Raw genomic sequence first — 27796 nt, forward strand, 5'->3', positions numbered from 1 at the left:
TGTGGAAAACAAGCTGTGTAGACCTGAGAGAACTCCCAGCAAGCTCTTGTGTTCTGCCTTTTTCTTTCCTCCTTGTCTTACCCATCCCCAGACGGGATTCTATGGAGCCCTGTGGGGATGGGCAGCTCTGAGGGATGCCCTGGGGAGGATCCTGGTGTGTGTGCATGGCTGTGGCTGCTGAAGAGGAGCAGCCAGGGCCCTCCCCTGCTTCAGGGCAGGGATTTGGGCTCTCCCCTGCTTCAGGGCAGGGATTTGGGCTCTCCCCTGCTTCAGGGCAGGGATTTGGGCTCTCCCAGCTCTGCCAGAGGTTGAGGCCAGATCTTGGCTCTGCCAGTTTTGGCACCAGGCCCTGATTTCCCACTGCAGCCCTTCCCTGTTCCCACTGCAGAAGAGGGCAAGCCCAGCCCACAGAGGCTCCCCTGAGCCCTGCTCCCCATCCAGGGGTACAATCCATGTATCCAGAGAGCCCAAAGGCTGCAGGGCCCTCCTGCTCTTGCCACAGCAGAGCTGCAGGAGCTGATCCCCCAGAGCCATCCCAGCTCTCATTTCTGGCAGGAAGGGCCCTTCTCCTTCCCTGCTTTTCCTCCACCAGAGAGGTTTCCAAGGAGAGCAAACACATTTCTTTCCCTGCTTCCCTGTGCTGCTGCAGCTTTGGGGCAGAGAGAGGCAGCACTGAGTGCTGTTCCTCCATGCCAGAGCTGGGCAGGTGCTGCTGTCCCAGCTGGGTTCATCCTGTCCCAGCACAGCCCCTGCCGTGTCCCTTTGCCCAGGGACACTGCCCTGGAGCCTTTGGGATGTGCTGGAATATTCCATCCCATCCCATCCCAGTGCAGGGATCAGTGGGGGCTCAGCAGGAAGGTGCTGCCCTTGCACCACATCCAGCTGGGGGAGAATAAACAGGGCAGAGTTCCTGGAGCTGCTCCTGGCTCCCACGGGCCCTGTGGCTTTCCAAGCAGAGGGAAAGTTCTCCCAGGAAGGATTTGTGGCAGAGGGGAGCTGCTGCTGCTGCCTGCCCTGGGAGGGGTGGCCAGTTTGGGCTGAGCACCCCAGGAATGAGCTGCCATGGACACTGAGATCCACAGAGCTTTTCTCTCTCTTTCTGTCTCCCCTTTGCCCCTGCCTCTCCCAGGGAAGCACCAATGAGGTAAGTGGCTCTTGCTCCCTGCATGCTGCCAGGCCCTGGGCTCCTGGGAAAAGCATCCTGGCCCCAAAAGCACCTTTGGGCTGCTGGGCAATGGCAGCCACAGGGCTCTGGGTGCCCTGGCTGGCCCTGGCTCTTCTCTGGCTGCCTGGGGAGGGCTGTGGGTGTGGGCACTGCACTGCAGGAGCAGGTGGGACAGAGATTTGGGTGGGGAGTGTCAGGACGTGATTGGGATCTTCATCTTGGTCCCATCAGCTCTGTTTGGGGATTTTCCTGTTGTGCCAGGAGGTCAGACCCAGACCCAAGCCCCAGATTGTTCTGGTGCAGGCAGGGACAGCTGGGGAGCCCCCATGCCTGGCCAGGCCTCTCAGTGCTGCTGGAATCGCTGTGGGTTTTGTTTTTTGGGAAAAACCAGCCCGTGTTGGATTGAGCTGAGTGCAGAGCCCAGAGTTCATCCATCCCTGGGGCACAGGGAATGCAATCCTGCAATCCCAGCATGGCAGGGAGCTGCTCTGAGGGGAAATGCTCCCTGGCCAGGCCTCCAGGAACAGCAAAACCTGGATGGGAGAGGGAGCTGCTCACTCAGGTGAGACCCTGAGAGCAGCAGGGGAGGATGTGGAGCTGCTGAACAGAGACAGAGGAGCCACAGAGCTGCTCCAAGGCTGGAGCCAGGCTGGGAGAGCTGGGAATGTTCCCCTGGAGAGGAGAAGGCTCCAGGGAGAGCTCAGAGCCCCTGGCAGGGCCTGAAGGGGCTCCAGGAGAGCTGGAGAGGGACTGGGGACAAGGGATGGAGGGACAGGAGCCAGGGAATGGCTCCCAGTGCCAGAGGGAAGGGATGGGTGGGAGATTGGGAACTGGGAATTCCTGGCTGGGATGGGATTGCCAGAGCAGCTGTGGCTGCCCCTGGATCCCAAGGCCAGGTTGGACACTGGGGCTTGGAGCATTCTGGGACAGCCAAACGTGTCCCTGCTCATTCCAGGGGCATTGGAGCTAAATTTGGGGTTTTAGGGTTCCCTTCCAAGCCAGTCCATTCTGGGATTCTGGTTTATGATCACAGCAGCTCTTTGGGTGTGCCCAGCTCAGCTCCCTGTGCTCCTCCTGCCCAGCCCTGCAGGATCCCAGTGGGAGCTTCTGGAATGTTCCTTGGGCAGAGCCTCAGCCAGGATCTGATTAAACCAAAGAAAGCCAAATTTCCTGCACATGGGCCTTTTATTTATTGCAGCTCTGGATCCCAGTGCCTGCCCAGGCTGGCCCAGGTTGGCACCAGACATTTCCACGTTTTCCTGTGTCCCCAGAGCCCCCAGCCCCAGCTGGCAGTGCCACCTCCTGAGCCCCTGAGTGCTGGGGCAGTTCCTTTAGAGGAAGTTGGGGCTGTTAAACCCATCCCATCCCTCATCCCTGCCAGCAGCCAGCGTGGCCCTTGGGTACCTCAGGGGTGCCAAGAGGCAGAACACAGGATTTGCTGTGGGTGAGGTGTTGAACAAACCCTGCCATGTAAAAATGAGCCCTGTGGGACTGGTTTGGCATCACAAAAGCCCCCAAAACAGCACAAAATGCTGCAAGGGGGCCTGGATGGGGCTTTTGAAGGTGAATTTCCCAGAAAGAGAAGCAGAGAAGTTGTGTGAATTCTCTTCTGCCTGTCCCTTCTGTTCCCAAACCATCCCAAACCACCCCTTCTGTCCCCAAAAGCCCATTTGGGATGGGATCAGCATCCTCTTGGACACCTCTGGAGGCATCTCATCCTCACCCTCCTCCTCCTCACTGCTCCTTCAGCCTCTCCTGCTCCATTCACCCCCTGAGCACACAGGAACTCATCGCCCTCTCAGTGTGTGGGGTCCTGGTGCCCCTTCCCACCCCTTCCAGAGCTGATCCTGGTTTGCCAGCAGTCCCAGCAGGAGCTGATGGGATTTGGGTTGGTTTATTCCACCCCAAGTTTATTAAAATGGCAATGTCAGAGCTGTGACAGTTGGTGACACCAGGTGCTGAGCTGTGTCCTGGCAGCTCCTGCTGTTTGCTGTGGGATGGAGGTGGGGAAGAGGCAGGGAGGGACACGAGGGTGTCACCCACCTGTCACCCACCTGTGGGCTCAGAGCCTCTCCCAGCTCTGTGGGTGCTGTGCTCTCAATTCCCTGTGGGCAGTGCAGCCCCACGGCTGCTCCTGCCTGTTCTGAGCCTGGCCTGGCTCCAGGACAAACAGAAAATGGTAAAATCAGAAAGAAAAACCCCAAACCATCTGCAGGAAAACGATGGGGACAGGGACCTGTGCCACCCCCAGCCCTCGGGCTGAGGCAGTGACGGAGCTGCCTGGGGGGGAAGCAAAGGCTGAGGCTGCAGGAACCAAAACAGGGACAACAACCCCAAATGCCTCACTCTGCTCCAAATGAAGCATTGATACAGCTCAGGGGGCTTGAGGTGCTTGGAAAATTGGAATTGTGGAGTCACAGAATTCCCTGAGCTGGAAGGGACCCCCAGGGATCATCCAGGGCAGCTCCTGCCCTGCCCAGACCCCCAACACTCCCACCCTGGGCATCCCTGGCAGCTCCTGCAGCTCTGGGGCTGTGCCCATTCCCTGGGGAGCCTGGGCAGTGCCAGCACCCTCTGGGGGAGGAACCTTTCCTGAAATCCAACCCAAACCTGCCCTGGCACAGCTCCAGGTGTTCCTCAGGCCCTGAACCCGGAGCTGGAGCCCTCTGGGTGTGCTGGGCACTTGACCCAACTGCGCTGGTGCACAGAACGCACGGGGGCTGGGATGGACCAGGATCCCTGGGATTGGGATTCCATGGGTTTGGGATTCCATGGGTTTGGGGATTCCATGGGACTGGGATTCCCTGGGACTGGGATTCCATGGGTTTGGGATTCCCCGGGTTTGGGATTCTCTGGGATTGGGATTCCTCAGGTTTGGGATTCCCCGGGTTTGGGATTCTCTGGGATTGGGATTCCTCAGGTTTGGGATTCCCTGGGTTTGGGATTCTCTGGGATCGGTACTCCCTGGGATCGGGATTTCATGAGTTTGGGATTCTCTGGGATCAGAATTCCCTGGGTTTGGGATTCCCAGGGTTTGGGATTCCCTGGGATCAGAATTTCCTGGGGCAGGGGTTCCCCGGGTTTGGGATTCCCTGGGATTTGGATTCTGTAGGTTTGGGATTCTCCGAGTTTGGGATTCTCTGGGTTTGGGATCTGGGATCGGATTCCCTGGGATCAGAATTCCCTAGGTTTGGGATTCCCCAGGTTTGGGATTCCCTGGGATCGGGGTTCCCAGGGTTCAGGATTCCCTGGGATCAGAATTCCTTAGGTCTGGGATTCCCCGGGTCTGGGATTCCCCGGGTTTGGGGTTCCCTGGGTTCAGGATTCCCCGGGATCAGAATTCCTTAGGTCTGGGATTCCCCAGGTTTGGCATTCCCCGGGTTCAGGATTCCCTGGGATCAGAATTCCCCGGGTTTGGGATTCCCTAGGTTTGGGATTCCCTGGGATCAGGATTCCCCGGGTCTGGGATTCCCCGGGTCTGGGATTCTCTGGGTTTGGGGTTCCCTGGGATCAGGATTCCCCAGGTTTGGGGTTCCCCGGGTTCAGGATCCCCTGGGATCAGGGTTCCCGGGACTGGCTCCGGGATTGCCCTGCGGGAAGGGCCGCTCAGAGCCGTGTTTCCCGCAGGCCTTGTACAAGCTGTACAGCGCGGCCGCCACGCACAGACACCTGTACCAGCACGCCTTCCCCGCGCCCCGGCCCGAGCCCGGCCCGGCCTCCGACAGGAAGCAGCTCTAGGGGCGCCCGGGCCCGGCCGTGCCGGTGCCGCTCCCGCCCGGCCGCGGCTCCCCCGGCATCGCCGCGCTCCGCCCGTGTCCGTCCCGAGCCCGCCGGGAGCGGGGCAGCGGCGCCGCGGGCAGCGCCAGCATGGATGGCCCCGGCCCCGTCCCTGTGTACAGAGGGCGCTGCCGCAGCCCGGAGCTTCGCTCTGCCATCGCCAGCGACTCCCAGCTCATTTATGAAGCCTTATTTCCCCCTTCTTAATTAGTCACCACCGAGGAAACGATAATTTACGTGATACCGCAACTAAAATGGCCGAAGCTTGTCCAAAAGGCAGTTTATTTCAGGTACTTGAAGAAGTTATAACATGTAACCACGTTTGTTTCCTTCGTTTAACCGTTTAATTACATGAACATAATGAAAGTGTTAACTTGCTTTATCAGACACCGTTAAGGGCACTTTGCTATGGTCTGTTAAGGGTGCTGTGAGGAACCGTTTCTGTTTGTCTGCACAAAGTGTCACTTTGTAGCTGTTCTGGAGGAAGTTTCTCTGTGTTTCTGTACATATTTATCCACGATAGTGCATAGGACGTGTGGTACAGTTCTATTCTTTTATTGTCAGAACTATTAAAGTTTGCTTTTGGTTCCTAAGAAGTTGGTTCTACAGTGAAATTATTTATTACCTAAGCAAGAGCTTCTCCCCTGGGGTTTTTCACACGTTTGGTTTGATTTGGGATGTCAGGGTTGGTGTTTTGAGGGTCATTTATGGTCATTCATCCAGACAGACCCAGAGCTTGGTGCCACCAAGAGCTTCCATCATCTCAAGCCCATGGGGCTTTTCCTGCTGGTAAGAATGGTTTATCTGATGTTCTGAAAGGCCACAAATCAGTCACACAAACCCTTCATTCATCAAACAAAATGATTTTTATTGAATTCGTAGGATTTACAAGAAATGTACTTTTTTTGTCTGCAGTGTTTATTGCACTGAAAAGAACCCATAAATAACATACCAGGACAATTAATGAACCAAATGAAATTACTGGAGAGGGTAACTGGACAATTAAAGATTTCCCCAAGTGAGGAGCTTTAAGACAAAAGCTCATTAAAAAAAACCCAGTAATTGCTGTTACATCCCTGATTTTCCCCCTGGGGTGGCACAGTGGGTCAGACAACGCTACTGCCTTTCCACTGGAGCGGGTCAGGTTTTGGGAAATGCAGGATCAAAGCCACTCTGCTTAGAGATCTTGGTCTTTGGGAAGGTACAAGCGTCCCCCTCTGAGTAACCTGTGTGGAAATGAGGAGTGAGGCTGGAGTACTAATGAGCTAAAGTAAAAAATAAGGCAAGGCAGGCTTCGCCTGGGCAAAGCGCTGGGGTCCGGAGGGTGAGATCAGCTCCTGGTGGGAGTGACCAGGCCGGGGCTGGTTCTGTACATTAAAGCTGTAAACAAAGAGCAGAGCTCTCAGGAGAGGGGTCCCAACCCCCGGGAAACGCCCTGAGCGAGGCATCTGCATCTGGACAAGGTTTGGAAGGCAGGACCTGACATCTGCATCTACTGCCCTTCAAAAGTACACAGCCAGCTTTTAATACTGCAGCTGACTGCAGGGAAGGGCTGGAGCATCAGGGACACGGAACTTGCTGGTTTCTCAGGATAACAAACTCAAACTACTCCCGGCGCGGCCAAAAGAGATTAACAAACAATTTCCACTTTTTATAAACAACACATAATACATGTAGAAAAATATTCAAGAGGATAATAATAACAAAGGTGCAACGTCAACAAAAATAAGCTGCCTTTTCAACCAGAAGCACTTTTCCTTGGAGAGCTGCTGTGGTGTGGGCAGGGAGCTCAGTAGTTGGCGCTGTGCTGCTGCTGCTGCTGCTGGTACCACTGCTGCCGCTGCTGGCGCTGCTCCAGCTCCCCCAGCAGCGCCTGCCTGAAGGCCTCGTAGAGCTTCACGATGCGCTCCAGCTCCTTCATGAACAGCAGCTTCAGCATGCCCTGGTACGTGTCCAGGTCAGCCAGCTGGAACAGCTCCCACTTCAGGATGTGGTCGTACCTGGGGGAGACACAGGGATTGCTTAAAGATATGGATAATAATGTGAAAAACGCCAGTGGCTTGGTTTGAAACTTTTCAAAGTTGAATAGGAATAAAATGGTTATAAAATAGTAATATAATTAGAGTAATAATGATTTGGACAATTTGGATTAGGACAATATGAGACAATAGAAACAAAGAGTTATGGACACTCTGGGTACCTTCTCAGGGCAAAGTAAGCCCGAAAAAGGCCCCACGTTAGCAGAGGATTAACCCTTAAAAACAACAGCCTGTTGCATATTCATACAGCTCATCCATGATGCAGAAATTCCATTCAAACACAGGATTCTGTCTGGGCAGTGTCAGCTGCTTCCTCTGAATGCTGACAGCATCTTTGAGGCAGGAGAAGTTCATTTCTCCTGATAATGGAGCAATAAATTCTCTTTCTCTGAAAGATTCAGGTGTCCTGTGGCTGCTGTCTCACTGCAAGCCCTTTCTTTAAAAAAGTATCCTACATGGCATAGTTTCTATTTTAACATTTTGTCAAAACCTAAAACTATATTTAACACACTACTTAAGAGAATTAACGCAGCATCACTTTCTAACACAACACATACAATATTCATTTGAATATTTGTGAAAAGCCAATCATAAAATACACATTTTTCACATTTGTGGTGGTGTTCACAGGGGTCCCAGGGCGAGGGAAGAGATGAGAATCTTGACTCTATGTTTCATTTCATTTTATGATATATAAGAAAATGATATATTAAATATAAACTATACTAAAATAGAAGAAAGTATTTCATCAGAAGGCTTGAAAGGAATAGAAAGGAATGATCATAAAATCTTGTGACTGACCAGAGAGCCCGAGCCAGCTGACTGTGATTGGCCATTAATTAAAAACAACCACATGAGACCAATCCCAGATGCCCCTGTTGCATTCCACAGCAGCAGATAACCATTGTTTGCATTTCATTTCTGAGGCCTCTCAGCTTCTCAGGAGAAAAGATCCTAAGGAAAGGATTTTTCATAAAATGTGTCTGTGACAGGTACTGATCTAGTGCTGATATCCAACTGTGAGGGACAAAACCTCTCTAACAGTTTAACGTTAGAAAGTGTGTGTTTATTGTGGGATAGCTCCCAAATACACACCACAATTTACAGGTGATCACAGAGCCCTTTTATCTATTAGTATATAAGAGTATCTATAAGAGTATTGAATACCCAAAATACAAATCCATATTCATAACTTTGCTACATCCCATTCCCTGCCCCATATGGTAATTAGTTCAAAAGCCATTAAGCATGGTAATTAGTTCAAAAGCCATTAAGCATGCACGGTTTGTTCCTTGATGTGGGTCCATGGTCCCTTTCATGGGAAGGGGTCCCAAAATGAGGAAGTAAATGAAATCTTCCTCGTTCTGACCTTGCTGCCTTTTCAATGCAGATCTGACAAATGAACCCTTGGTAGAACTCCCATTCCCATCTTCAATTGGGTTCAGAACAGAGGAGGCCACAATTGTCTCATGTTCCTAAAAGCCATTTATCAGTTTCTATATTCTATATTCTATAAAAGCCATTTATCAGTTTCTATATTCTTCATTATAAACCCAGCTCACCAAACATTGTGTTGACAAGCAATTAATTATTGAACTACTAACTCTTAACTTCATCAAGGCCTTGTATTTAATTTATTTTAATTAACTCTAATAAAGCTTATCTCTAACTAGAATCTTAGCTCCTCTAAAATCTCTGAATTCTATAAGTTTCTGTCTCAACAGGGTCTCTCCAGGATGGCTGGAATGGGATCCCTTCATGGGACTGAGCCCTAATGGTGGGGCTGTGTTTGGGAATGGGCTGGGCTAACATCACTGCAGGAGCCACAAATTCTCCTGTGTCCCCTCAGAAAGAAAATGAGCCCAGAACCTTCCCTCCTCAATGAGGTGAAAAGAAACCTCATAGGACCTGGGGGGCTTCACCTCAAACTTAAGGATGGCTAATGGGACAGAAGCCAAAAATCCTGCCTGGGCAATTTACCAGAAAAAGAAGAGAACAAAAAACCAAATCATTTCTGTGAGGTGTTTTACCAGGAGCAAGGACCTACTACACCTGGCTCGATTTTTCTGTTTGTTACTTTGCCTTTTAAAATAAGGCAAAAATTTTATATAAAAAAATAAATTAAAATTTATTTAAATAAAATACTTTCTTCTATTTTAGTATAGTTTATATTTCATATATCATTTTCTTTTAATAAAATATATATCATAAAATGAAATGAAACATGGAGTCAAGATTCTCATGTGTGTTTGGGAGTTTTCCCACAATATTTTGTTAATATTAAATTAACAAAATTCAATTATTAAATTTTATTTCATAAATATTAATTTAATATTAATAAAAACATTAATTTATTTAATGATAGAAATTTATTAGAACCTTCTTCATAAGGTTAAAACCTTATTAAAACCTTTTTAATCAAAGGTTTATTAAAACCTTTTTGTTTCCAACCCTGCAACAGAAGCCATGCTGCTGATTTTTATGCCTGCAGGGGCAGCTGGGCTGTCTCGGTGTGTTTCAGACTCTGAACCTTGTGGGACCTGGCCCAAGGAGCTCCTGTAGCACATCACAGCCCCTGCAGGGACACAGGGGATGCCCTGGAGTGACCAGAACCAACCAGCACAGCAAACACAGCTGGGAGAGCTGGGAATGTTCCCCTGGAGAGGGACTGGGGACAAGGGATGGAGGGACAGGAGCCAGGGAATGGCTTCAGCTGGGTTAGATGGGACATTGGGAACTGGGAATTCCTGGCTGGGCTGGAATTGCCAGAGCAGCTGGGGCTGCCCCTGGATCCCTGGCAGTGCCCAAGGCCAGGCTGGACAGGGCTGGGAGCAGCCTGGGATGGGTGGGATGGTTTCAATTCCCTTCCACACCAAAGCACCCTGGCATTCCATGGAAATGCATTCTGGAAGCACTGAACAGCAATTCCATCCCAAGCACCTGGAATATTGACTGGAAAGCAGCTGTTCAATCCAAGTCACACAGAAAAATGAATTCATGAACGACTTCAGAGCTCAGGTCCCTCCCAAGGATGGGGCAGTGTCCCCAGTCCAGTGCAATGAGTGTTCTTGGCTGCTCAACCTCTCCAATTAACCCCTCCTGGTTAATTAGCAGTGATAATCAGCAGTGGGTATTGAAAGCAAACCCTGCTGTGCTTCCAGCCTCACTGCCCTCCCCTCCCTTCCTGCTTCCCCCTCACACAGCCCACCCAAAATGGATTTCCTGAGCTTGGAAATGGGGAGCTGGCTGCTCTGCCCACCCAGAACAGGAGGGGCTCGTGAATCATGGAGACACTTGGAAAAATGGAGACATTTGGGATAATGGAGATATTTGGAATAATGGAGATATTTGGAATAATGGAGATATTTGGAATAATGGAGATATTTGGAATGATGGAGATCTTTGGAATAATGGAGATATTTGGAATAATGGAGATATTTGGAATAATGGAGATTTTTGGAATAATGGAGATATTTGGAATGATGGAGATCTTTGGAATAATAGAGATATTTGGAGTAATGGAGATTTTTGGAATAATGGAGACATTTGGAATAATGGAGATTTTTGGAATAATGGAGACATTTGGAATAATGGAGATATTTGGAAAAATGGAGATCTTTGGAATAATGGAGATTTTTGGAATAATGGAGACATTTGGAATAATGGAGATTTTTGGAATAATGGAGACATTTGGAATAATGGAGATATTTGGAATGGTGGAGATTTTTGGAATAATGGAGTTATATGGAATAATGGAGATATTTGGAATAATGGAGATCTTTGGAATAATGGAGATTTTTGGAAAAATGGAGACACTTGGAATAATGGAGATTTTTGGAATAATGGAGATTTTTGGAATAATTGGAGACATTTGGAAAAATGGAGACATTTGGAAAAATGGAGACATTTGGAATAATGGAGATAATTGCAATAATGGAGACATTTGGAATAATGGAGATATTTGGAATAATGGAGATTTTTGGAATAATGGAGACATTTGGAATAATGGAGATTTTTGGAATAATGGAGACATTTGGAATAATGGAGATATTTGGAAAAATGGAGATCTTTGGAATAATGGAGATCTTTGGAATAATAGAGATATTTGGAATAATGGAGATCTTTGGAATAATGGAGATATTTGGAATAATGGAGATCTTTGGAATAATAGAGATCTTTGGAATGATGGAGATCTTTGGAATAATGGAGATCTTTGGAATGATGGAGATCTTTGGAATAATGGAGATTTTTGGAATGATGGAGATCTTTGATGCAGCTGAGGCACAGGAGAAGCTGGATTCACCTGGCTGGAGGCTGAGGCTGGAGTATCAGGGGGTTTATGGAAATAAACTGCATTCCCCACTGAAAGTCACATTCCAGAGGTATCACAGAAGCACCAGGACATGCAGGTGACTTCCAAAGATGCTCTGAGGAATTTTAAGAATTTAATTAAATCTTATCACAGCCTCTGTGTTAAAGTTATCCCTGATTCTGACAGGGCTGCACTGCTAAAATCTTTGATTTTTTTTTCCCAAAAAAAGGAGGAATAACCAAGTGCAGCTGTTTGAGTTGGAGCTGTGTGTTGACAAGGAGGGCTGAAGTTCTCAGGCACTTGTGTGAAGAACTTTGTGTTCCTGGCTACCAGCAAACAGACTGAGCAGCAGAAATGAACAATCTGGATTAACAGTTTAACAATTGCAGTGGATTTGGTGTGTGTTACCAATTAACTGTTAATTAGGGGACCCCTCTGGATTGCTGAGCTCACAGGGACAACACCTTTCCCTCCTTCTCCCTTCCCACTCAGCAGGAGCCTCCCTGCCCTCACAGGAAGGAATTTTTTCCTATAAACAAAGATTATTTTGGTTAACACCTCCTGGACTCTCTGTCAGGCTTTTTCTAACCCTAATTTTTATGCTCTAGAGGAATTTGTTACAACAGAATCTAATATTCTTATTTTTTCCATAATTATCTACTCCTCTAAACAAAAACAAACAAAAAATACCCAAGCTAAATCAATTTACAAAGCCAGGGGTAAGTAACAAATCATGACAAAATAAAACCAATTATTTCACTGCAAAACTGTGCTGATAATTAAAAATTTAAAAATTTGTCTCAGCCTACTTGTTCTAAAGAAATCCCTGATGAATTGTTTAACTTGTCTTATGTTTGTTTCTCAAGTTTCAAGAAAATACCCAAAATAATCCACACAACACAGGCTGAGCTATTTAAATTCACATTGTCTGGATGTGCCCAAGACCTCAATAAAGGAATGGATCTGCAGCCAAAACCTGGAAGGATTTCTAGGATACAAATCCTGCAGGCTACAGGAACTGAGTGTGGAGCCTCAGTGTGCTGGGGCTTTTAGGGCAATTTAAATTTTATGGGCTGCTGGCAAAGCCAGCAGTCACAAGAAAGAATAAAACTCATTCAAATTGTACTCACTAGGAGCAGGTAATAAAAAAAAGGAATTTTTTTAGTGGAAGTCACTGAACACCACAGCTTGAATTTGCAGTTACAGGCTGTCCTCACTGCTGGAAAACTGAATTTCTCCATATTCTCCTTATGAATAGCACATGATTTAATAATTATTACAGCACATTTATTGCTTTCTATTCAGTGTTACTGCTCTGCAGAGCTGCACCCATTAGAAAATCTCATTTCTTGATGCTGACTCAAACCTTTTTTTGGAGGAGATTCTCCCTGTTCCTGCAGCAGTTTTTTTTGACAAAATGACTTTTTATTAGCCTTTAGTTTTTAATTCAATTTCTTCAACAGGAATATAGAAATAGAAATATAGAAATATAGATGTCAGCCAGCATTTGGCCTAAAGGGGCTCCAAAGGAGCTGGAAAGGGACTTTGGACCAGGGATGGAGGGAAGGACAAGGGGACTCAGGATGGTGTGAATGAGATCATTTTATGGGACTGACCCCAAAAGCTGGGGGTTGTGTTTGGAAATGGGCTTTCACAAATGGCTTTCAGCTGCAAAAAGGTACATTTAGGCTGGATATTAAGAAGAAATGGTTCTCTGTGAGGGAGGGGAAGCCTTGGCACAGATCCCCAGAGCAGCTGGGGCTGCCCCTGGATCCCTGAAGTGTCCCAGGCCAGGCTGGACAGGGCTTGGAGCTTCCTGGGATGGTGGAAGTGACCCTGCTCATGGGAAGGGTGGAACTGGATGATTTTTAAGTTCCTTCCAACCCAAACAATTTCATGATTCTGTGATTTAAAACTCTTAAAGGTGAAGGAAAAGCTGTGCTGTTTAAAAAGAACTAAAAGAGACATGAGGAAGTTCCACCCTAGGAATGTTTCACATATTTTCTGAGCACGTGGTACCACTCTTGTAAATACTCTGAAAGCAAAACACATCCTTCACCCTGTGACAGAGCTTTCTGCCAGTTGTGGGAGCTGCACAAAGTGATGCCTGAAAGAAAGCAAATTAATGGGATAAACATTTGGTACAACTCCCTCATGCTGTCAACCTCAGCCTGAAAACCAAATACAGCACAAGCTCTGCTGTCAGACACAGAAATTCAATTTTTGTTTTTCATTTGCAGAGTGAAAAGAAGAAGAAAAAAAAAGGCAGAATCTCACTTGACAGGAGCCCTGGCATAGACCTGCAGCCAGTCAGGGATCTCAGCACTGTGGTAGGGGTTGGCAGGGACCAGCAGGGCCTGGCTCCTCTCTGGGGGCTGCGGCTGGTAGGACACGGGGGGCGGCTGATCGTAACGGGGCACGCTGCAGGGACAGACAGACAGACAGACAGACAGGGTCAGCCAGCGCCCTGCACACCCTGCACGCTCTGCAGGGACCACCCTGACATTGTACACAGGCTCAGCACTCCTGACACTGTACACAGGCTCAGCATCCCTGACACTGTACACAGACACACCATCCCTGACATTGTACACAGGCTCAGCACTCCTGACACTGTACAGACACACCATTCCTGACACTGTACACAGGCTCAGCATCCCTGACACTGTGCACAGGCTCAGCATCCCTGACATTGTACACAGGCTCAGCATCCCTGACATTGTACACAGGCTCAGCACTCCTGACACTGTGCACAGGCTCAGCATCCCTGACACTGTACACAGACACACCATTCCTGACATTGTACACAGACACACCATTCCTGAACACTGTACAGACACACCATTCCTGACACTGTACACAGGCTCAGCATCCCTGACACTGTACACAGGCTCAGCATCCCTGACACTGTACACAGGCTCAGCATTCCTGACATTGTACACAGGCTCAGCACTCCTGACACTGTACACAGGCTCAGCATCCCTGACATTGTACACAGGCTCAGCATCCCTGACACTGTACACAGGCTCAGCATCCCTGACATTGTACACAGGCTCAGCACTCCTGACATTGTACACAGATTCACAATTTCCAAACATTATATACAAACTCACCATTCCTGAGCATCATACACAGATTCACCATTCCTGAGCATTGTACACACACTCAGCATTTCTGAACATCATACACACATTCACCATTTCTGAGCATTACACGCAGATTCACAATTTCCAAACATTATACACACACTCACCATTCCTGACCATTATACACAAATTCACCATTTCTGAGCATTGTAAACACACTCACCATTCCTGAGCATTATACACAGATTCACCATTCCTGACCATTATACACAAATTCACTCATTTCTGAGCATTATACACACACTCACCATTCCTGAGCATCATACACACACTCAGCATTTCTGAGCATTATACACAAATTCATTCCTGAGCATTATGCACACACTCACCATTCCTGAGCATTATACACAAATTCATTCCTGAGCATTATACACAAATTCACCATTCCTGAGCATTGTACACAAATTCATTCCTGAGCATTATGCACACACTCACCACTGCCAAGGCTGCTGCTGCTGCAACCTCACTGGGGTCTGCACCCAGCAATAGCTGCTGCTGCTATTTTGGTGAAATTCACCTTAGCCCCACTCAAAGCACTGGAGTTGTTTCTAAAATATTTTAAAAGTATTGATTCACACAATCCACAATTTAACATGTCAGAACAGCTGGATTCAGGCAGCAGCTGATCAGAGCTACTCCATTTAAAGATATCCCCTTATATTTATCTTTTGTGCCACAAGGTGAGGAACTTTCTCTTCCTGGGTATCAGCAGAACAGACTGAGAGCAGAAATCAACAATTTGGATTAACAATGTAGCAATTAGCATTGGATTTGGTGCATATTGACAATTAACAGTTGGATTTGGTGCATATTAACAATTAGCACTGGATTTGGTGTGTATTAACAATTAAGTTAGATTTGGTGTGTATTTATAATTAACTGTTAATTTGGTGTGTATTAACAATTAACAGTTGGATTTGGTGTATATTGACAATTAACAGTTAGATTGGGTGCATATTAACAATTAACATTTGATTTGGTGTAGTTTAACAATTGGATTTGGTGTATATTAACAATTAACATTGGATTTGGTGTAGATTAACAATTAACATTGGATTTGGTATAGATTAACAATTAACATTGGATTTGGTGTGTATCAACAGTTAACTGTTAGATTTGATGTGGATTAACAATTAACATTGGATTGGGTGTATACTGACAATTAACTGTTAGATTTGGTGTATATTAACAATTGGATTTGGTGTATATTGACAATTAACTGTTAGATTTGGTGTAGATTAACAATTAACATTGGATTGGGTGTATATTGACAATTAACTGTTAGATTTGGTGTAGATTAACAATTAACATTGGGTTTGGTGTGTATTAGTTTTATTTTCCTTTGAAATTCTGAGTAACTGCAATACCCATTTTCATCCCAGGCAAGACTTAGTTCACATTTCAGATGTCCAGAGCACCTCCAGGCACATCAGACTTTCAGTTTACACCTCAATTCTCAATTCTCACCAACTCTGCAGCTCTCCTGGCAGCTGCAGAGCTGCTCTGTTTGACTGAGCAGCACCATCCTGCCTCTAAACACCAGAAACGAGAGCCAAACCCCGCAAAGCGGCAAAGCCGAAAATAAAGATTTTTCCCCTGTTTTATGATACAAACCCATCTCCTCCCTGCACTAAACCACCCAGGGAGGGCAGGGAAGGTGGGAGCTCACCTGGGAGCACAGGGGTGCTTGTACTGAGCCCTTTTGTTGATGTGATCCACGTAGTAAACCCCGAATTCCGAGGACTCCACGCGCTCCCAGCCCGGCGGGAGCCCCTCGCGCTCCAGGGGGTGGCTCCAGTGGGTGGTGTTGGTGTTGTGGTCGATGTAATATTTCCTTCCTCTGATAGTCCAGTCCACTGACCAGCCAGGAGGAAGAGGTAAATCTTCAGAACTATGATTTGTTAAGTTTCCTAAAGATGTAGCAGCGACTCTCCCGATGCCTGAAACAAAGGGAGATCGGGGTTTAAGGGAGAGATTTACAGAAATTAGGATTTTTGGTAAGGAATTATTACGGCTGCTTCGTTTAGCAACAAACAAAAAAACCCCATCAACAAAAACAAACAAAAAAAATTTCATATATCAACCAAAAAAAAAAAAAAAAAAACACCCAAAAATTCAGAAATTCAAACTATCCAGACAAATCAGTGAGTCCTAACAAAGCTTTCCAGGTGCACCAGTCAAGAGCAGCAACAGGACAGGGTAAACAAGAGAGGAGGGACAAGCAGGGTTGGGGTCCAAGAGCTGATTAAATTCCCACCTTTTCCCTGGAATCAGAGCACTTTTGGGATTGATCCAGCACTAGGTTTAAAGGACTGCTCAGCTCAGCAGCTCTTTGAAATGTGGGATTTGTTGTAACACACAGAGAGTTTTTACAGTTTTTAGCAGCTGGAGGGTGAGAGATGCCCACAGAAACAGCTCCTGTCCCATCCCTCCCCAGGGACACTTGGGAAGAAATAAAACCAGATGAGCAAGTACAGAAAACTCATAAAAACCACCCCCAGGACACCCAGCCACAAAACCCCAGTGACATAATCAAGAATTCTGCAGGTTTCTTCCCATCCCTGGGAATTTGCTACCTCCTGGAAGTGCTGGGCTCCATCCAATTCCCTTTAAAAATTCATTTCAAGGAGTTCCCTCCAGTCCCTCACAGTATCTGGTTTTAATGATAATTCCAATTATCTTTTCATCCCCCAGCCAAATGCATCCCTTCAATCCCATTGGCAGCAGAGTTTGTGTGTTACTGTGTCCCACAGCCAGCAGAAGGGATTTGGGAGCCACTTTTGACACATTTGTAGAAGTCAGAAATCACCCTCCACACACACACACACACATACACACATTTACTGACAGGAATCCACCCCCTGCTCCTTTTCTTTTCAGGGATAACATTTTTGTGGGGTGATTTTTTGAGGCAAGGGAAAGGCAGAATCTCTCCTAAAATGGCAGCCTGAAACCTGGGTGAGCTATATCCTAACAGAATATTACAATAATTAAAAAGAAACTTACAGGAAGGCTCCAAAACAACTGGATAAATAAAAAATATAAATTCAAATCCCCCTCACCAACAGCCTCCTTTCAAACTTTGTGCTCAGCCATGAATCTTTTTCCAGCTCTGAGCTGTTTGGCCTGGAAGGATTTCCTCTGCTGTCAGCACTCACCTGTTTGTCAGCATTGGAAAGGGAAGCTGTGTCCATCTTGAACTGGGATTCAACAACCCAGAGCTTAATTCCAGACATCTGGAGCCTTCCTGACCTTTGGAAGGGCTGGGGTAGTGAAGCTGGTTCAGCTCCACAGGCCAGGCACAAAATGAGAACATTTCAGCTTCTTCAGAATGCTGGGGCCAAACAAACCCAGGATTTTCCCCTTTAGGAAGCTCTGGGATGGGATTTCATGGATGTGGAAATTGTGATTGTTCAATCATCACTGCCACGAGGGCTGCACACACAAATTTCACTGGGGGGTAAAAAAATCCCTCCCTATTTTTCTGTTTTCTGTTAAAACCTGCACATCCCTGTATTTTTCTTACAGTTCCTCCTCCTTAAATTCTGGCCTCAAATCCACAGATATTTCTTTTTCCTAAAGGTAAGGGTTAATGTGGAAGAGGTGCCATCCTCTGCACTAAAGCTCTCCTGACACATGGATTCTCCCAATGCCAGCTCATTTTTCATTTCCAAGATGCAAGGAACAAAAAGAACACCAGATCACAAATATTTTATCCATTCCTTCTGCTAATTTAATTTCCTGTATGAAGAAGCAGAGCCAAACCATTACAATAAACTTGTGCAGATGCAGAAATTACCAGTTTTGAACAATATTCCATGGACATGAAATCAAAGGCCAGACTTATAAACTGATGGTTTGAACAATCATGTTTTCCCTTCTATCACAGATTATATTGGAATATTATCTCTGCTGAAGTTTTAAGATGTTGATATTCATAGGGCCTTAAAGCCATCAACCACTGTGGCATGAAAATCAACAATTAATACAATTTAGACATTTTTTCCCTATAGAATTATTTTTTTAGGGATCAAAGGAAATTGTCTGTTGGTTTCCCTGATAAACCTCAGATGTTGCTTTGTGGGAGGATGGATACACACATAAGAGAAAAACTCCTCCTATAGTTTTGAAGAGTAAGAGAAGAGCAAAATTAACTTTTATATATATATATATATATATACCTCTGTAATTTCAACTAAACAACACCTGGAGGAAAGAGTAAATTCCTCTGTGATTTTTTCCAAAGAAGAAAATTCCAAGCCAGCCTAAATCCATGGCCTGCCTTTTCCATGGCAAATTTCCAGGAATGACATTTTCTGCATTTAAATTCCAGGTAAAGTCTGAGCCCCAGAGCATTTTCACAGCAGCCCAAAGCTCCACAGAGGATTTTCCTGCAAGCACCAGGGACATTCCCTGGCTTGGGGGCTGGCACCAGATTTATGGATCCCAAACAGAAAAGCTGAACAGTTTTGATACAAAGATTTGGTGTAAAACTTGGGATTTTCCTGGCATGGAGGATGTGATCCCTACCATGAGATAAACTGAGCATGTTCACTGGAACTCTCAGGGTTTTCTTGCTCACATGCTCTTCCAGCTGGAACAAATAAAAGTTCTCCTTCTTCCTGCTTTCCCAAGAATTCAAGTTAGATTTTCCTCTTTTCCCAAAGGTCTCCTTTCCCCTGCTCAGGGATGGGCACTCTCTGGAGTGGCACCATCAAATCTCAAGGATGGTCAACAATCCACTTCAATTTATGCATTTGTAAAACCTTTTCAAGCCTCAGCTGGTAATTCTGTTTATAATGTTATATTATAATATAATATATTAGATAATGGGCTGTTTTTTGGTTCAGCTGCTGCTTTTAAGGAATATCAACACTGAAACTGAGGCTTTAATTTTCCTTCCACTTTTAAAATGCAGTATCTTCAATTTAAGGTCTTGAATTACCAATGTGAACTTTGAGCAGCACATTCCAATGCACTTTATCAATGCAGAAAGTTCCTTCTCCCAAAAACCCAAATAAAGTCACAAGTGTGAACAGTCTGGAGTGTGTTCTTCACTCAGGGAAGTTGAGTTTAGGAAGGAACAAAGGAGCTGGGAATGATGTCAGTGCTTTCCCAGTAAAAGGGGCTTTGTTCTGAGGGAACCCTGCCTGGAAAGAAATCCAGGCCCTCTGGAGCAAAGATTGCCACCAAGGGCAGGTAAAAAACAAAAATCCCAGCACCAGCATAAAGGGCAAAGAGCAAAACCAGAGGAGAAAATTCCACTGGGGTAGAAAATGCAGAGAAATTTCAGAGCCCGGGAACTCCCCACCAGTGACTTCACCCAAATTTCCAAATAAAATTTGGAAACACTTACAAAAATCTTACCAAACCCTATTTGTTTTGAATTAGCCCAATTGTCCTGAGAGCCTTTTTTCAGGATGCCAAAATCCTCTCCCTTGCCCTCATCAGAGCTGGGTGAAGAGCAGGAAGAGAAGATGAACAAACTGTTGAATTTGACAAGAGTAAATAATAATAAAATACCACAAAGCTCCCATAACTCTCCTGTTTCTGCAGGTCCCAGCCTCCCTGAGCCTCTCCAAAGCCTCTGAAGGAACTTCCTGAGCACAAGCACCTCTTTTGTTGGAGGGAATGGGGCGTTCCAAGCAAGCACAAATTCACAAATAGGAAATGACAGGAAGAACTCTGAACACGTCAGGAATTATGCTGCAAAATTCCTGCAAAATCAGCACGAAAGAAGAAAAAGGCAGGAACTGCCATTTGTTTAAAAGTGAGACAAGTGTACACCCAGAAAAATAAAAACATGGCTGTTTCAGCTCTAAATGGGTTTCAGGCCATAATTTGTATTTCTTTTGCTCTTACATCAAACAAGTTTGCAGTTTTTCATGGGTACAACTTAACAGATGAACCAAAAGCAGAGTGGATCCTCTCTGTTAAATTGTTTTTTCTCCTGTGACATCCCAGTGAACTCATCACAATCCACCACCAGCAAGTGCCCTTAGAGAGTTGATTTCAAGCTCAGCAATTTCATAGACACAGAAGAATGGTTCAGCTTACCGCTCACACAGGTACAAATAACTCTGAGGTCTTGGTTACAAGTTAGTTCCAATCTACACTGTAGGTATAACTTCAACCACAGACCTCCCCAAAACTTTAACCTAGAAGAGAGGAAAGAGATGGCAAGGAAAGACAGGTAAAAGTCTCTTAAGAATTAAAAGTTTGAAAAGGACACTCATAATAATTAAAAAAAAAAAAAAGAAATTAAAAATTTAAGGAATGCCACAGAGGTAGCTAAATGTATAAAATTAGGAGGTATCTCAACTGAAAATATTGGTCAGGAAAATCAGCAGCACTGAGTTGGTAATGAGAAACAAACTGAATGGAAATATGGAAAGGAGGAGATGGCAGAAGTGGAGCACGGGGAGAGAGAAAAGGTGGCTGGAAGGAGAAATGCCATGGAGGGACAGGCAATGCTGAAACACCAACTGCTGCAAAGCCCAGGCTGCCTCAACACCTGGCTGAGCACTCTGAAGCCTTGATAAGAACATGCTTGCAACTCCTCTCCAAACCCCAGAGAGGAAAATCTCAGTGTTGAATGAGAGCTGAAATGCACAGGCACCTCTTCACTCCAGACTGCTCCCAAACATCACCTCAGTGTGAGCACCATGGAATGCCAGCAAAGCAGGAACACCTCGTGTTCACCAGGCAACACCTCCTGGGGAATCCACCCCAAACACACCAGGACTGAGCAAGGGCACCTCTGAGGGAAAGGGAAGGAGGCAGCGTTTACAAACTCCAGCTAAAAACCAGATTTTTCATTTGGAACTGCAGGCATCAGGCAATTCTGGCATCTCAATGAAGAGAAACAACAATGGAGACCAGTAAAGAAAAGTAATTTAGACAAAGACAGTGAAAGCAACAGGCTCTGGAAATGCAAGAAAAAGAAACAAGGAATTACAGAGACATTTGGGGAACTCAAGGAAAACACTGAAGGTGTGAAGGCATGGGATGGTTCAAATAAAAAGAAGCTGAATGGTGAGATGAAGGAAGTAACAAAACCTAAAACTTTCTTCTTTTGGGCCACATAATTCTTTAAGAAAAAGGAAACACTTTAGGAGTTCATATGGAGATGGAAAAAAAATGGAGGAAAGGGAAACCAGTGACAAGTGAAAGGCTCACCTTTGTGTGTCCCTACGAGTGCAGGAGATGAAATACTCACCCACCACCAAACCTGTGTAAAACTTGTTCAAAAGATGAAATACTCAACTATGAGAGTCAATGACCAAACCAAGCAAACAGGAGCAGCTCCTTTATGATTTCCAGGGTTAGGGTCAACAAACAGCAGGAAAAAAAATCTATTTAGGAAGAAGATGTTGCAACAATGGAGCAAAGTATGGAGCTCCTCTCACAAATTTGCTCTATGAATCTCCACCTGCAAGGCAGAGCTGCATTTCTGGGGATCTCCTCAGCAGACACAGCTGCTGTTCAATTCTGAAGGGTAAACTGATGGACAGGTTTGTGAAATCCTCCTCTCCTCCCTCAGACATCCCAGTGCTTGTTCCCTGGCCCAGGGAAATGTTCAATGCCTGCTGGAGGAGCAACAACTGCAGAGATGCAGGCTTTGCCCACAAAGTCCAGGCACACCAGCCATATTCACTTTTAGAAAAATAAAGGAGGATTCAAGTAGCAGGCCTTAAACCTCAGCATTTCAGCATTTCCTGGCTGCCATTCCCACTTTTCATGGAAGTGTTTCTGTGGTGAAGAAAACACGAGGCACTGCCAGGTTCTGATCCCACACACCAGGGCAGCAGCATTAACAGCTGATGTTCTTCCTGGCAGGTTTCTTTTTCTAGACAGGGGATTTATTTTATCAGACACTAATTACATTTTTGTTTATAGATTACAGGTGACAATGTATTTCATATTGACAGGTTTTTAAATATTTTTTTAATATTTTTAAATATTTTTTTTAATATTTCATTATTTACAGGTTTGAAATGTTTGTTTCAAAGTCCTCCTTGGGCATCATTTTTGTAATATCAGAGTAAAATATTCCAGAAAAGTAATATTTAATGGATTCTTCTTTCTTATGCTGTTTTGTTTTAGGAAACAAAGGCAAGTTCCAGTGAAACTAAGGGGGGAACAGGCTTATTTACAAACAAATTTAAAGGCTAAAAGAAAGGAGTCAAGGATTGGGAAGTAAATTTCAACACTAATTAGACACCAATTTGCTAATTACACAAAGCAGTCATTCCTCCCTATGACTATTTATAAGGAATTATTTTAATTATTGAGGTCAAATTCAAACAATGAAATTAAATAGGATGATACTTAAAATTTAATGATAATAACCATAATAATAATAATAATGCTGCAATGTTGTAGTTTAGAGCTGTTATTCTCTACATCATGAAAAGAGGAGATATCCCCCAGTGAATAAAATTCCTTGCTAGCCAGAACTGTGTAGAGGAGATGTACATATGCCTGGCATTAAAAACCCCAAACTTGCTTGGCCTTACTCCATTTATTTAAGACAATAATCCTGGTTTAAGTCTTATTTTTCCTTTCTGGATATGTGTGAACAAACCCTCAATTCCAATTACCCAGAACTGATGTGTAGAGATGTTCATATGCCTGGCATTAAAAACCCCAAACTTGCTTGGCCTTACTCCATTTATTTAAGACAATAATCCTGGTTTAAGTCTTATTTTTCCTTTCTGGATATGTGTGAACAAACCCTCAATTCCAATTACCCAGAACTGATGTGTAGAGGAGATGTACACAAACTTTCTTGGCCTAAGTCCATTTATTTAAGAAAATAATCCTGGTTTCAATCTAGTTTTCCTTTCTGGATATGTGTGAACAAACCCTCAATTCAGATTACCCAGCCTTAGAAACCATATGTGAAACCATGAGAAACCAAATTCCAATTACCTGGCATTAGAAACCATACGTGTGAACAAACCCTCAATTCCAATTACCCAAAACTGATGTGTAGAGGAGATGTACACAAACTTCCTTGGCCTAAGTCCATTTATTTAAGAAAATAACCCTGGTTTCAATCTAGTTTTCCTTTCTGGATATGTGTGAGCAAACCCTCGATTCCAATTACCCAAAACTGATGCGTAGAGGAGATGTACACAAAACCTGCTTGACCTTAGTCCATTTATTTGAGACAATAATCCTGGTTTAAATCTGTTTTTCCTTTCTGGATATGTGTGAACAAACCCTCAATTCCAATTACCCAAATCCCAGAAATGCCATGAAAAAGCAGCTCCAACACAACCCTGACCATCCAGACTCCCCAAACTCTCAGCAAACCCGCATTTTTCCCAAAAGCACGGAGGAATCCTTACCTGAAGTGTGCCTGCCATGATTGTGGGCCATCCTCTGGAACAGATCACTGTTGTGTTCATAATACCTGTAGTCCTCGTGCAGGCGCTCGTTCAGCTGGCGTCTCCTGTGGCCATCGTAGAAGTGATCGCAGTAATAGCCCCGGGCCCCGGCATCGCCGTTCTCCAGCGCGGGGCCGGGCTCGGCCAGGAAGGGCTGCGAGGAGGAGGAGGAGGAGGAGGAGGAGCCGTACTCCCTGGGCACGTCGGCCAGGCTCCTGGCCAGGTAGGAGGGTGCAGACAGTCTGTTGCTTTCTCGCCTCAGGATCTCGTGAGGCGGCCTCTGCACCGGGGTCCGCAGGAAGCTCTGGTTCCTGGAGACGAGGCCATCGGCGCCGCCGGGGGCGTAGGCAGAGGATGAGGAGTCGGGAGGGCAGATGTCCGTGCGCCTGGGAATGGTGGGGCCGTGGCGGATGAAGGAAGGCATCAGATCTGCCAGGGAGCACGGGGAGAAGTGAGAGCCCTGCCTGGGCAGTGATTTACACGCTGAAATTGGGGAAATTCACTTAAGGCGCCTCTAATGTGAAAAATGCGTGTTTTATCATTGGCTTTTCACAAACATTCAAATGAATATTATACGTGTTGTGTTAGAAAGTAATGTTGTGTTAATGCTCTTAAGTAGTGTGTTAAATATAGTTAAAATTGAAACTATGCTATGTAGGATACTTTTTTTGTAAAGAAAGGACTGGCAGTGAGACAGCAGCCACAGGACACCTGAATCTTTCAGAGAAAGAGAATTTATTGCTCCATTATCAGCACAAACGAACTTCTTCCTGTGCTCGGGCAGGAGATGCTGTCAGGATTCAGAGGAAGAAGCTGACACTGCCCAGACAGAATCCTGTGTTTGAATGGAATTTCTGCATCATGGATGAGCTGTATGAATATACAACAGGCTGTTGTTTTTAAGGGTTAATCCTCTGGTAACGTGGGGCCTTTTTTGTGGGGCCTTTTTTGGGCTTTTTTCAGGCTCGTGCTACCCAGAAAAGGTACCCGGAGTGTCCATAACTCTTTGTCTCTATTGTCTCATATTGTCCTAATCCAAATTGTCCAAATTATTATTACTCTAATTGTATTACTATTTTTATAACCATTTTATTACTATTAAACTTTTACAATTTAAAAAACGAGTGATTGGCGTTTTTCACACTAACACCTTGCTGCAGGGAGGCTGCAGACAGGTGGGGTTGGTCTCTGACAGAACCAGAGGACACAGCCTCAAGCAGCATCAGGGAAGGGACAGGTTGGATATTAGGGAAAAAAAATTCACTGAAAGAATAATAAAGCACTGGAATGCTCTTCCCAGGGAGGAGGTGGAATCACCATCTCTGGGTGTGTTTAAAAGAGCCTGGCCATGGCACTGGGTGCTATAGTCTGGGTGAGGTGTGAGGGCACAGGTTGGACTCCGTGATCTTAGAGGTCTCTTCCAACCTCATCATTCTCTGATTCTGTGATTCTGTGATTCTGTGAATTCTGTGATTCTGCGATTCTGTGAATTCTGTGATTCTGTGAATTCTGTGATATGCTTGAGTAAATGTGGTGGTAAAGCTGCAGAATGTCCAGGTGCAGCAGAAACCAGCACAGCCCACACCACTGAGCAGTTCTGCCACTGTAATAAAACTGCAGCTGTAATAAACAAACCAACCCCAAACCCATCAAAAAAACCACACAAGAAAAAAAACCCCAAACCACCCACACTGTGCTGTGGCTAAATCAGTCAGGGTTCGTGTTTCTCTGTGAGAAGGGTCAAGAAAATCCACATATCTTGGCTACTGCTTCTTTGGGAATGTTGTCCTTATAAACTGGGAATGACAAATGTTAATGCCCACAGGAATCCAAGATAGAATTCACACTGCCCCCACTGATCCCAAAGCCACAAAGTTCAGCCAGAAAAAACGATGTCATTCCATATGCATTAAGTCCTCAAATTATCAGGGAGATATTTCACTTTGTCCTTTAGAATTTCACTGCCTCCCTCCAGTATGTGTAACATTCCTCTTCTCCCTCCTTTTACTTTCAACATGATAGAAATAAGTAGCTTCCCTCCAGGTAAATCAATACAGATGCTAACTTTCACTTAGAATGAGGTCATTCCTATTATTAATTACCTTTTATTAATAAACTCTTACAACTTACCTTAAAATCTGGTGCACCCTAGAAGGTGTCAGCAATACATTTATTTATTTATTGAGCAAACAAACCCATTTCAATCTCGGGTTATCTTCTAAGACCAGCAAACCCAAACCCAAGCACACTTTCAGTGTGTGTTTGTGGTGATGTGCCCAGCCCTAGGAACACAGGGCTGCAGCATCAGAACCACGGGAAGATCCCTGCAGCCCAGGTGACCTCACCACGTTGAGTCACGGATAGGACCTGGGGCATTTTTTATGCAGGGATTTTATGCAACTGCCTGGCGGGACAGTTATCCCATTCCACGGAGCTCGGATGGGGAAAACAAGCGCTCCGTTTGGGAGGGAGCGGGCTCAGGGATCCCCGGAGCCGCGGCCCCGAAGCTCCCCCGTGCCACAGGGACTCCTTCCCTCCCTCCTTCCCTGTGCCAGGCTGCTCCGAGCCCCGGCCAGCCTCCCTTGGAGCTCTTGGCTGCGTTTAAAATCAGCGTCTGCCTGAACCCCGGCCTGCTGAAACTGAGGAACCGGGCACCGAGAAAATCATAAAAACCACAAAAACCGCCGAGTTCGGGCACGCTGAGCGCCCGCTGGAACAAGGCGTGCAGGGCTCCCTTTGAAACTCGGGTTTCCTCTCAGTTTTAACTCCCCGCCGTCATCTCCCAGGGCTCATAACAGCACCAAACACACATTTACAGGGAGCAATAGTCCTTACATACATTTACAGGGAGAAATAACCCTTACACACACCCACAGGGATAACTCCCCCTCACGCCCCTCACCCCGCCAAGGCCGCGCAGCTCCAGGGCCCGCCGGACCCGCACCGGCCGCACACAAAGGCCTCGGGATCGGCCCCCCCGAGCCGGCGTCCCCCGGTTCCCCCCGACACTCACTCCGCAGCAGCGGGCTCGTCTCCTTCTTCACGTACTTCCCCTGCACCTCGCCCGGCTTGGAGAGCTCCGTCCGCGTCTTCTTCCGCGACAGCATCCCACCTCCCGGCCCGCTGCCACCGCCCGCATGCCCGGCGCCGCTCCCCGCTCCGCAGGGCGGGGGGGGGGAGGTCCGGCCGCCGCCGGGGGCCGGGCCGGGACCAGGAGCGGGGTTGGGATCGGGATCGGGACCGGGACCGGGCCGGGCCGGGGGTCGCTGAGGGGACGCGGCGGGCGCGCGGGGCGTTGTGGGAAGGCGGCGGCCGCCGCCCTCCGGGACGGCCGCGGGGCAGCGCAGGGGAGGGGGCGCGGCCACAGCGCCCCCGCGCGGCGGGGAGGGCGCGGCCCCTCACGGAGCGGCGGGAGCCCGCCAGGACAGAAACCCCTGAGTAACAGAAACCCCGGAATAACAGAAACCCCTGAGTAACAGAAACCCCGGAATGACAGTGACAGAACCCCACAGTGACACAACCATTGAATCGTTGAGGTTGGAAAAGACCTCCGAAATCAGCGAGTCCGAGCTGTGCCCGATCCCCACCTCGTTACCCAGCCCAGAGCACTGATACCACGTCCAGGCCTTCCTTGGGCACCTCCAGGGATGGGCACTCCTGACAACGTTTTCCGTGGAGAATTTTTCTCAAATATCCCGTTTAAACCTCCCCTGAGGCTGTTCCTTCTTGTCCTGTTCCCTGGAGCAGAGCCTGACCCCCCCGGCTGTGCCCTCCTGGCAGGAGCTGTGCAGAGCCACAAGGGCCCCCTGAGCCTCCTTTGCTCCAGGCCGAGCCCCTGCCCAGCTCCCTCAGGGATTCTGCAGCCCCTGCCCAGCTCCCTCAGGGATTCTGCAGCCCCTGCCCGGCTCCCTCAGGGATTCTGCAGCCCCTGCCCGGCTCCCTCAGGGATTCTGCAGCCCCTG

At 46.6% G+C, this 27796-nt stretch overlaps 2 protein-coding genes across 4 annotated transcripts in view; one reads left to right on the plus strand and one right to left on the minus strand.

Moving 5' to 3' along the window:
* Positions 1 to 5538, plus strand: part of ATL1 (atlastin GTPase 1) — a 32172-nt gene extending 26634 nt beyond the window's left edge. The window contains exons 13-14 of one of the 3 annotated variants that reach the window (XM_071426081.1): positions 1130 to 1144; positions 4793 to 5538. In XM_071426081.1, the coding sequence (XP_071282182.1) occupies positions 1130 to 1144; positions 4793 to 4903 (126 nt within the window). In that variant the 3' untranslated portion in view covers positions 4904 to 5538. Of the gene's footprint in view, positions 1 to 1129; positions 1145 to 4777 lie in introns of all 3 variants that reach the window. The other 2 variants (XM_071426082.1, XM_071426083.1) reach the window with 2 other exon arrangements.
* A 251-nt stretch (positions 5539 to 5789) lies between these two features.
* SAV1 (salvador family WW domain containing protein 1) lies at positions 5790 to 27176 on the minus strand. Its single transcript, XM_071426085.1, has 5 exons — positions 26848 to 27176; positions 23796 to 24263; positions 16109 to 16379; positions 13571 to 13714; positions 5790 to 6942 (listed from the first exon to the last, which is right to left on the minus strand). Exons 1-5 carry the CDS (start codon positions 26939 to 26941, stop codon positions 6732 to 6734), a joined length of 1188 nt encoding a protein of 395 aa, XP_071282186.1. The 5' UTR covers positions 26942 to 27176; the 3' UTR covers positions 5790 to 6731.
* Positions 27177 to 27796: the final 620 nt, after the last annotated feature.

This window comes from Agelaius tricolor, unplaced genomic scaffold (genome assembly GCF_023055355.1).
Source record: "Agelaius tricolor isolate 1412-34295 unplaced genomic scaffold, bAgeTri1.0.p SCAF_5, whole genome shotgun sequence".
Classification (NCBI taxonomy): domain Eukaryota; kingdom Metazoa; phylum Chordata; class Aves; order Passeriformes; family Icteridae; genus Agelaius; species Agelaius tricolor.

Coding starts and splice junctions, on each gene's coding strand:
- SAV1 (XM_071426085.1), bottom strand. CDS start 26,941: ATGCTGTCGCGGAAGAAGACGCGGACGGAGCTCTCCAAGCCGGGCGAG. Junction 24,264..26,847: donor GACGAGCCCGCTGCTGCGGA/GTGAGTGTCGGG, acceptor GCTCCCTGGCAG/ATCTGATGCCTTCCTTCATC. Junction 13,715..16,108: donor AAGCACCCCTGTGCTCCCAG/GTGAGCTCCCAC, acceptor CTGTCCCTGCAG/CGTGCCCCGTTACGATCAGC.